This window comes from Guillardia theta (assembly GCF_000315625.1).
Source record: "Guillardia theta CCMP2712 unplaced genomic scaffold GUITHscaffold_91, whole genome shotgun sequence".
NCBI lineage: Eukaryota > Cryptophyceae > Pyrenomonadales > Geminigeraceae > Guillardia > Guillardia theta.
The window spans coordinates 237,797-247,666 of record NW_005434583.1 but is presented as its reverse complement, the minus strand read 5'-3'; the positions used below and the strand labels follow the sequence as shown (position 1 = coordinate 247,666).

The 9,870-nt window shown below is 53.1% G+C and overlaps 2 protein-coding genes across 2 annotated transcripts in view; one reads left to right on the top strand and one right to left on the bottom strand.

Annotated features, from left to right (window-relative positions):
* Nucleotides 1-3,662, top strand: part of GUITHDRAFT_144757 (hypothetical protein) — a gene marked incomplete at both ends in the record, with an annotated part of 5,863 nt that extends 2,201 nt beyond the window's left edge. The window contains 8 exons of the mRNA XM_005824714.1: nt 91-459; nt 510-841; nt 1,094-1,181; nt 1,320-1,413; nt 1,524-1,809; nt 2,106-2,196; nt 2,598-2,804; nt 3,390-3,662. Of these exons, the coding sequence (XP_005824771.1) occupies nt 91-459; nt 510-841; nt 1,094-1,181; nt 1,320-1,413; nt 1,524-1,809; nt 2,106-2,196; nt 2,598-2,804; nt 3,390-3,662 (1,740 nt within the window). The remainder of the gene's footprint in view (nt 1-90; nt 460-509; nt 842-1,093; nt 1,182-1,319; nt 1,414-1,523; nt 1,810-2,105; nt 2,197-2,597; nt 2,805-3,389) is intronic.
* A 678-nt stretch (nt 3,663-4,340) lies between these two features.
* Nucleotides 4,341-8,961, bottom strand: GUITHDRAFT_144756 (hypothetical protein; the record flags this gene model as incomplete). The annotated part of the gene is made up of 11 exons (XM_005824713.1): nt 4,341-4,441; nt 4,576-4,641; nt 4,705-5,445; nt 5,618-5,701; nt 5,832-6,101; nt 6,366-6,582; nt 6,711-6,798; nt 6,845-7,239; nt 7,420-7,572; nt 7,822-8,055; nt 8,233-8,961. The coding sequence occupies 11 exons, from the start codon at nt 8,959-8,961 to the stop codon at nt 4,341-4,343; spliced, it is 3,078 nt and encodes a 1,025-aa protein (XP_005824770.1).
* Between the last annotated feature and the right edge of the window lie 909 nt (nt 8,962-9,870).

Here is a 9,870-nt window from a genome sequence, read left to right as displayed (position 1 = left end):
TCTCTCTCTCTCTCTCTCTCTCTCTCTCTCCCTCCTCCTCCTCCTCCTCCTCTCGCTCTCGCTTTCATTCTCCTCACCGTCCCTGCTCAGCTTCGCTTCTGCTACATGGCAATCTGCATGTTCGGCAACGCCATGGCCCGGGTGTCAGGCTGCGAGCTCAAGAACATGACCAGCTCGATCTTCTTCACGCAGAAGGCATTCATCCGCACCGTGAGAGTCGAGCTGAGAAACTGCTCTCTTGCTGGGCTTGCATGGCTGGACGGCGTCAGACCCAAGAGACTCCTTCAGAAAGGTGTGACCATGCAGCGCGCAAAGTTGGACTGGACGAGAGCGATGAGAAACACGTCGAGTGAGGGGAGGGAGAGGAGAAGCGACGCAGGGAAGCTGCTGGGGAAGGCCAGCACAAAGAAGAAGACCAAGAAACCATCAGAAGCAGAGGAGCAGAAGCAGATGCAGCAGGTTTGTCAGGGATGTTCCTCCTTCCCTCTGTGACAGGTTTCTTCCGTCAGATCCTTGCGACGGTCAAGGAGTGGATGCGGAAGGGGATCGTAGAGGGGCAGCTGAATCAGCCTTACAGCTGGAAGGTAGCTGACAAGTATCGTGTGGACAGGGAGGAAGAGAAGTTCTGGGATGGAGACAAGACGAGCAAATATTACCAGGACCCGCGATACGCCCAGGCCTGGGAAGCGATCAATCAGACCATGGACAAGGCAGATGACTCAGACTCGGTCGGAGACATTTTCGACTACAATGCTTACTTGTCAAAGTACCTGCGAGGGGGCGGTGGCGATGGCAGCGAGGAAGACGAGGGAGAGGATGAGAGGGCGAAGGAAGGAGCAAGGTGGAGCGAGGATAGGAGAAGACGGGAAGACCAGAGGAAGGGATCGAGAGGGGGGGAAGGGGGTACAAGAGGAGGCAGTGAGATTTTAGGGGCAAAAGGCGGGGGGGGAGGAGGGAGAGCAAGCGAGGGGATAGAGGAAGATAGCTATTTTGATCGGAAGCTGCTGCAACGGATCAAAAAGCAGTCAGCCCTTGACATGTATGAAGATGAGCCTTCGTTTGCCCGCCTTCACCCTCGGGATTTCTTCGCCAGGGGCCTCCTCGCCCTCATTCACCGCGAGAACATCTCAAGCCTGCACCTCACTGAGGAGGAGAGGAAAGTAGAAGCTGCCAAGTGGGAGGTATGAGGGGTTGGTGGAGGGGAGGAAAGGTCGTGGAGACAGACTGGGACAAGGAGGAGAACGAGGAGGAGAAGGACGGAGAGGAGGAGGAGAAGGAGGGGGGGGGGGGGAGGAGAGATGCTGAGGAGACTTTATCAGGTGTATCGAGACTTGACGACAGGCGATATGTTTTACGTCAACAACGAGACGTATGAGTCAAGATGGAACTACCCCAGGGGCCTCAAGTACTCGGGTATTCTACAGTTCCTCTTTCTAACTACCTACCTACCTACCTACCTACCTACCTCTCCCTACCTTCTCCTCTCACTTTAATCTCCTGTCTCAACTTCTGACTCGCTCTAGATCTCCATGGCTACGGCGCTACGGCCCATCTCTGCGACTTTGTGATTCCGGACTGCCTCCCTCGCAAGCTGTTGGAGGTGCGAATGCGCGAGGAGGAGGGGAAAGAGGACGGAGAGGCTGAAGTGGAGCAGGTGGACTGGAACGAGACCATAAGGAGAGGATGGGAGACTGGAGACTGGCGGACTTTCCGGGAGCTGAGAAGCAACTACAGTGATGCTTGCTTGAAGTTTCTTGTCAATTGCACTCCGGGATCGAGGATCTACATGAGACTCGCAGAACCCTACAGGTCACTCTCCTCCTCTCATCTTCTCCTCCTCTCATCTTCTCCTCCTCTCATCTTCTCCTCCTCTCGCCACTCCTCGTCTCCTCCTCTCCCCTCCTACTTTTCTTCTCCTATATTCCTTCTTCTCTCCTTCTCTTGCTTCTCCCTCCCTCCAACTCCTCTTCATTCTTCAGCTTCTTCCCCTTCTTCCTCATCCCCAACCACCACCACCACCACCACCTCCTCCTCCTCCTCCTCCTCCTCCTCCCCCCACCATAACTGCTAATAATTTCACTGTTCCACTCACGCCAGTGTTTCAGGTTTGAGTCGGAGATGATGTGCGATGACCCGGCAGAAATCGACCCTGAGAGCGACTGGGACAAAGTTGGAGTGATCGAGTTCGGTGTACCAGTCAAGTGCTTCCCACGGCACATATGGTCTCTCCTGCCCTCCTCCTCCTCCTCCTCCTCATCATCATCATCATCATCATCATCATCATCATCATCATCGCCACCACAACTAGCATCATCATCGCCACCACCACTAGCATCATCATCGCCACCACCACTAGCATCATCATCATCATCATCATCATCATCATCATCATCATCGTCATCTTCATCTTCGTCGTCTTCATCAAATCTATCCATCTTCGCTCCTTCCTGATTCACTGCGCCTTTTTAACAAGCTGTCAGGATTCGAGATCCCTTCAAGAACGAAACTCGAACCTACCCGGGCTTCCTTCCCCTACCTACCTTCGTACTCCTCTTCCTGCTCCTCTTGCCCTCACCGCTTATCTCTTTCTCCTTCAGGACGAGTGGGAGGATATCAAGGAGGAGAGGGCCTGGCGAACACCATGGGTGGAGGAGTACGAAGAACTGAAGGAAGCGATCAAAGAGTCACTGAGGAAGGAGCGAGAGGAGAAGCGGCAGGGAAAGATTCGTAAGTCCTACCGGGAGTTGCAGGCCGAGTACATGGCGCGGAAGAAACGCAGGGCCAACGTAACGAGCACATCGATGGTGACAATGAGAGACGAACGTGAACGATGAAAGAGCAGGATGAACAAAAGTATCAATCCATGTTAGTGCCGTCCTGCTCCTTAGTCTGTTCTCGAGCTGTTGGAAGGCTCAATCAAGATCAACAAAGACGTCAAACTCGATGTCACGATCTTATTATTCCAAAAGCTTCTCAACCTACTTCCGTCTCGCTTCCCCTCGCCCTCTCCTTTCCCTTGCTCCCTTGTGATCCATTCAACCTCTTCGGACGCTTCAGTAACCTCCTGCTAGCCCGAGCACCTTCATGTACATGTACCACCATGTGCTCGGATCAGCAAGTCAATCTATCGGCCGCTCTATTAGTACAAGGCCCCACGCACCCCATAGCCCGTCCTCCTACACTGACTTACCCTACTGCTCCATCAGCGGTACTGAGATCACCGGGGTCTGAACCACTTGCCGTGTACGATATGGGCGAACAACTTGGACTGCGAAAGTTCATCAGCATCAGCAACAGGACGCGCGGGCCAACCCAGAGGCAGTAGCTCCTCGTTGCTGCCAGGATGACGTCATCCAGCCCCACGCTGCAGCATCCACGTGTCTCGTCAGGAGGACGACGAGGACGACGAGGGGGACGACGAGGAGGACGAGGAGGACGAGGACGAGGACGAGAAGGAGGACGAGGACCAGGAGGACAAGGAGGACGAGGACGAGGAGGACAAGGACGAGGACGAGGACGAGGAGAACGAGGAGGACGAGGAAAAGGACGAGGACGAGGACGAGTCATTACATGCGCACGAGCTCGAGCAGATCCTCGCTGGGAGGCATCGCGAGCAAGTCAGTCAGCGCTGTCATGGCTACGGTGGGAAGCTGCGCGTATAAACGCCTTCGAATCCCATGTCAATGTGCTGCTTGATCGCCTGCACTACCTCCCTTAGTGTACCTCCTTCCCCTCTTCGTTCACCTTTCTGCAGGCAAGCAGGCTGCCAATGGTGTATCTCGAAGCTAACAGCCCTCGTAAGCGAAGTAGGAGGGGAGGGGAACGTACGGGGTAGAGCTGTGCACGCACAATATTGGACGTTATGAACGAAGAAGAACCGGATCTTGGGGCAGAAGCAGGAGAGATCCCTCCTCAAGGATTCGAACGAGTACAAGTCGATCTTGTTGTGGATGACACTCAGGTACGTCAAGTTGGGCAGGTCCTTGAGCGCCTTGCCAAGACGGTCCATGGCTGCCTCGTCCAGACTGTTCTCGTTGAGCTCGACCGTCTCCAGCAAAGACTCGGGCTCCATCTCTGACTTGCTCCCAGCGCTGGAGGAAAGACGAAAAGCAGGAAAAATATACACAAGCCCCTGGAAAAACACCATCAAAAACATACAATACACCCTTTTCGCCTTCCTGCTCCTCCTCCTACTCCTCCTGCTTCTCCTCGTCGATGTCCTCACTCTCGTCGCCCCCATCCTCCTTCCCTCTTCTTCTCCTTCCCAATCTCAGGAAAAGACGTTTTCTTTCATCCCACTACCATCCTTCAACTGCTTCCACCCTTGCTGCCTCTTCCTTCTAGTGTTTCACCTCCAAGTCCAGTCGGTTCGAGCTCATGTTCAGATGCTTCAACCGGCGGTGAAGCTTCAGCGACCAGAGGTTGACCAACTCCTTCGCTCCTGCAGATTACCATGGAGATGAGACGACAGACCTGAATTCTTCGAGGAGAAAGAAAGGGCTGATGGGACGGAACAACGAGCAGCAGCAGCAGCAAGCAGCAGCAGCAGCAGGAATCGTGAGCGGAAGTACTCACCATCCGGCCCGATAGCGTTTCCTTCAAGGTTCAGACTCTCCAACCCGCTCATCACCTCCTTCAAACCTGAGCAGAAACTCAATATCCATCCATCTTTCTAAGTGCAGCCCCTTCTCGCGCCCAACTGACCTCTAGCTATCTTCGAAATCCCCTCCCTCTTGAGCTGGTTGAACCCCAAGTCAAGTTGCCGCAGGTGATTCATGCCGGGGAGCAGCTCCGCAAGCTCTTCTGAAAGCTTCTTGCCCATGTCCTGGTTCCTGATGCATAGCCGTCCGATGATTGTATGTACACGCCTCATTCGCATGAAGATGAAATCCATCTGAAAGAGAGGGGTTGAGTAAGGGGAGTTTGTCGAAGAAGAGTAGACCTGATAGTGCCCGTGAGGGAGCTTGTCCGTGTGCAAGAAATTCAGCCTCTCCACCCCCACCTTACGATTCCTGTTGCCCTTCCCTTCCTTCTCGAGCTTCTCCTCTACTCCTTCCTGCTGCTGCTTGCTAATCATAATTTCAGTGGAGATCCCGTCAAGAGTTGTTAGGTGCTGTAGACTTCTCAGCGCCTTGGCGAGCTTCACCTGCCCCTGCGCTCCTGACATCTGCAGGCGAAGGTCGAGCTCCCGTAGCTCCAGAAATCCTCTGTGACATTGAGGGCTGGCACAGGAGGGGTCGTTCAATGGAAGGTGGGCAGAAGAGGACAGCTGATGCTCGTCGAGGATGTGATGGGCAAGCACCGCAAGCTCCTCGTTGCCAAGCTTTGTGTGCTGGAGGCTGAGAGAGTGGAGAGAAATTCTTTTGTTGAGAGGTCGTAGCACGTTTTCCAGCAACGCTCGCAGTCGACCATTGCACAGATCATTTCTCTCTAGATGCAGCATCACTGTCATCGAGCTTGTCAGTCAGTGGGGGTTGGAAAGGGGGGGGGAGAGAAAGGGAAAGGAGAGAGAGAGGGAGGGAACCAAGGAGGAAGGGGCGAGGGAGGATCCCACAATTTATGATCCTTCTGCCTTGAGTTCGCTCCTGCTCCTCCTTCTCAATAGGAGGGAGAAAACCAATCGAGACGTCTTCGAGACGCAGCTCGACATCCCCCTCCCACGTCTGGATGGCCTGGAAGATGGCGCGGCACGGGAGGGGACCTGCAGGATCGATCAGATTGGAAGAAGATAAGATGGAGGGGCAAAGAAAGGAAGAGGAGAGGGAGGAGGAGGAGGGAGGAGGAGGTTTGAAAATGAGGGAGGGAGAAGGGAGAGACGGAGGGGATGAGACCGAGAGAGTTCTTGGAGAAGGACAAAAGTCTCATCTCCTTCCACATCCCCAAGCATCCTCCCAGTGAGTCCAGGTCTCTCGTTCGCTTCCCCTCCGTCCACCACTGCTGATCGTTCCCCTTCACAGTTATCCCATTCTTAGAAAGGTCAAGTTGCTGCAGGGCCCTGCAATGCTCCGCCGCCGCTCTCACCACTACCATGCATCCGCGTGCCTGGAGCTTGGTGTCTGCAAGAATCAGAGACTGCAGCTTCGGCATGCTCGATAGACCATCTGCGGGAGAGGAGGAGAAATAGCAGACGTAAGTGGGACGAAGACGATGGGGAGCAGATGTGCGATAAAAGAACAAGTAGGCGACGACGAAGAAAAGGAAAAACGATGTCAGCTACACTCAGCGCAGAAGATTCAGTGAACCAGCAAGTTGCTCTCCTCCGCTTGGCTGCAAGTCCGCAGACTTCAAGTTGCAATAGACAAGGTTGCAGCAGCGAGAAAAATCTGATCTGAGTGAGTTGGGGAGGGAGGAGCAAGAGCAATAACCTTGGAACTCAACTGGACAGATATAATGACGCCTAGCGTTCTGTCCAACATCAATTGTTGTGATGAGATGGGCCTTTTCCATCTTTCTTTTGAAGATTGGTGGGGGCCACTTGTCATGAATCTCAAGGCCTGGGTCGAAATGCCGGTGAAAAAGGATGCTGCTATCCTCGTCCTCTCTCTCGCTATTGAAAACCTCGACGTCGTCGAGAAAGACAGCCTGACGAAAGTTACAAGTTCAGCTAGAAGAGCATCGAACAAGAGACAGGCGACCTTGAGCGCACCAAATTTCGAACAGGAGATGAGGACATCATGTTGCGCACGCTTCCATCCCCTGATCCTCAGCACCTTCAGCTCCTTACATTCTCGGATCAGCTCCTCTAGAGCTGGGAGGATCTCAGAGATGTATCCAGGGTCTTGAACCGGGCTGGTGAACCTGCACGGCATGCTTAAGACATCCCGCAAACTCCTTCAACGTGCACCTGAGCTCTTGGAGGGATGGTCTCACCCTAGGGAGCGATTGGCTAAGAAATTTCAGCTCCGCGATGGAAAAGCATAGAGGCCAAGGGTGGAGATCGAGGACGTGGGGGGGGGGAGGCTGATCCGTGTCCAGAACCGTTCTGCTCATTCTTTTGCCGTCCTTCACCTGCATCTTCTTGTCTTCCATGTAAGTCATGGAGCAGAACCTCGACGTGTATTCCTGTTGCAGGCTTGGCCTTCTCCACTTCCCCCACGGCGTGACCTCATTGAAGCAGTCGAGTTGGTTGAGAGTCTCGAGATCTCGAGCAAGCAATGCATGGTCAAACATCAAAGTTCTCCTCTGCTTAAGATTGAGCACACGCAGATTCTTGCAATTGTGGAGGATGTAGGAGAACTTCTGCGGAATAATTCGTGAATCAGGAGGGGATGAGAATTCAAAAGAGAATCCTCCCGAAGTGAAGACATGGGTCCAGAGATCAGGAAGGTGGAGGGAAAAGAACGATGCGAGAAAAAAGACAGAGATTGAAAGGAAGCACTGGGAGAGAGGAGAGAAGGTTGGAGAACGGTGTTGACTCACATTGGACCGGCCACTGACCACGGAGTTCGATGAAAGGTCAAGCACTCGGAGGTTGACAAATCTATTCAGTTTTTTTCTTTCGATTACATCATGGTCGACGAATCCAAGAAACTTTGCAATGCTGTCAATGCCATCCGATGTAATGTGATTGTCCTACCAGATAGTTAGAAGCCCTTTGAACAGAATGAAGGCCACGAGGGGTTGTTCAAATAAGAATCTGACAAGCAGAGATGGCAAGATCGATTTGGAACCAAAAGGAAGACAAGGAGAAAAGACTGCTCTAATCAGACGGGAAGGAAATAAACTCTAACAGTGATAAGGAAACGAGCACAACAGAAAGACTTCGAAGTTATCAGGTTAAGCAAGGAGATGGGCACAAAGAATTCTTATAGGAGCTCTCACGTCCAGATATAGTTCTTCCAATAGAATGTTTCCAGACAAATTTGCTCTATCCCATTCGCCAAAGAGGGCTGAAATATCTTGGTCGGTCAGGCCACAGTTCGACAGGTCAAGTCGGATAAGGCTATCCAGGATCAAACAGGATGCAAGTTGAGATAAGATTGGGGTTTCTGCTCTCCATCCCTCAAGGGACAAATATCGCAAGCGAGAAAAACATTTGGGTTTCGAAGCGAATTCCTGCAAGATCGAGAGAGTGTTCAAGTTGCAGTTCCCCAAATCAAGACACTCCACAGACGAAAGGTCGCTTTCTTCTCCCACTCTGCACGTTCTCGTCAAGAACTGTGTGAACATCGCGGAGGAGACATGTTGAGCACCATTACTCCACGATAGGAAACTGGATCGCCGCAAACTGACCGCCTTCCACTTCATCTGCTTCTTGCTTTCGAAGATGTGAGCGAAAATCTTGCTTAGGGCTGGCGCATCTATCCCATGAAAGTCGCAGACCTGTAGTCCAGGAGCAGCGAGGAGGAGTTTGGCCATGTTCTCGCAAGAAGCAGACAGCGCCCATTTCTTGTTCCTCCATTCCTCTGGTTCCTCCTCCTCCTCCTCCTCCTCCTCCTGTGTCCACCCCATTGGGTCGAACTCGTTGGGCTTGTATCGAGGGCGAGTTCGCTCGAGATCTGTAAAACAGAAGGAGACACTGATCTGGACGATGCGAGCTTTCGCTTTCGAGAATGCTTCCACTATGACGGGGCAAAAAAGACGCTCCTGTATACAGACTCTGATTTCTTGGTCCTGCTTCGACATGAATCGAAGCAGGGAGTTACAAGTGATCGGAGCAACGCGCTCATCACTGATGTTGATGTCAATCCTGGACGTCTCTGGCAGCATTTGAAGAAACGATCTTGAGACTCGGATGTGCTTGCAGACCAACTCTGGCACCAACGAGTAGATGTGCTTCTGAACAATGTCGGAAGGTAGCAGCCGAAACAGCGAGAAGTCTGCAGCAGAATGCTGCATTTCTCGCTCTCTTGGCATAAGGTTCGTCCTGTCAGGAGCATCGTCTCTTCTCTTCACCTTGCTCTTCGTCTTCTTGGCCATCGGCGAGGGCAGGTGGAGCGGTAAATCCTCATCATCCTCCATTGGCGCCAATTCCCAAATTCTGAAAAAGAACTCAGTGAATAGTCCTTCACCGGGCCGCTAGCCGGGGAATTCCGGTGGAATCGGGCCCGGCTGCCCAGCGCTGCGACTCGGGCAGAACTTCGGAAAGCCCCAACACTGATTGTTCCTATAGCAGGTGTTTGCTGTCTACCGAGATAACTGATATTTTTAGTTTTCTCGCCGTGAGGTTTCAACTCAACTTTGCCAGTTGTGCTGGGCTTTTGAAAGTTTCCAAAAGCCGACTCGGAGTAGGGGAACCCCACCCACCCAGCCCTCGCGAACTACCCCTCCTCCTGCACGTCCCGCCACCGACCCCTAGCCTGGCACTTAAAATAGTAGTGTTCGACTCAGACCCCCTTGTTCAGTGGACTCACGGGGGGTAGAAGCACCGAGCTTCAGCCACCCCCACCGTCTTCAGGCTTGTGCCGCACAATGATTGAAGTACAACCGGTCACCGGGTGGTAGGGTGACCCCTCTAACGCCCTTTATCCTCTCAAGTTCTCGTAAAACTGACGACCCCCCACCTCCTCGTCCATGCGGCTCATCCTGTCCCACCCCTCCCTGCTAGGGTGATGATCACACTCGGACCACCCCGTGGTTGGAGTAGTCAAGAAGGCCCGGCCTGATAGACTTTGCAGGCCTGGGGGTGGAAGCGTAGGGCAGGCGGTGGGGGCCGGGAACAAAGGAGGTGGGGGTGGATAACAAAAGGGGTGGGGGGCGAAATAGGGGGTCGTGGACGAAATGTGAATTGGGGGTTCTAATAAAAGGCAGACTCAAAGGAAAAGGGTAGGGTAGAATAGCTTGGACCTAGGGGTAGAAAACTTGGGGTAGTCTTGAAGTAGAGGTGGTTGGGAATGGGTTGTTTGTTAGAGGGGGTGGGGGGGATAGAGA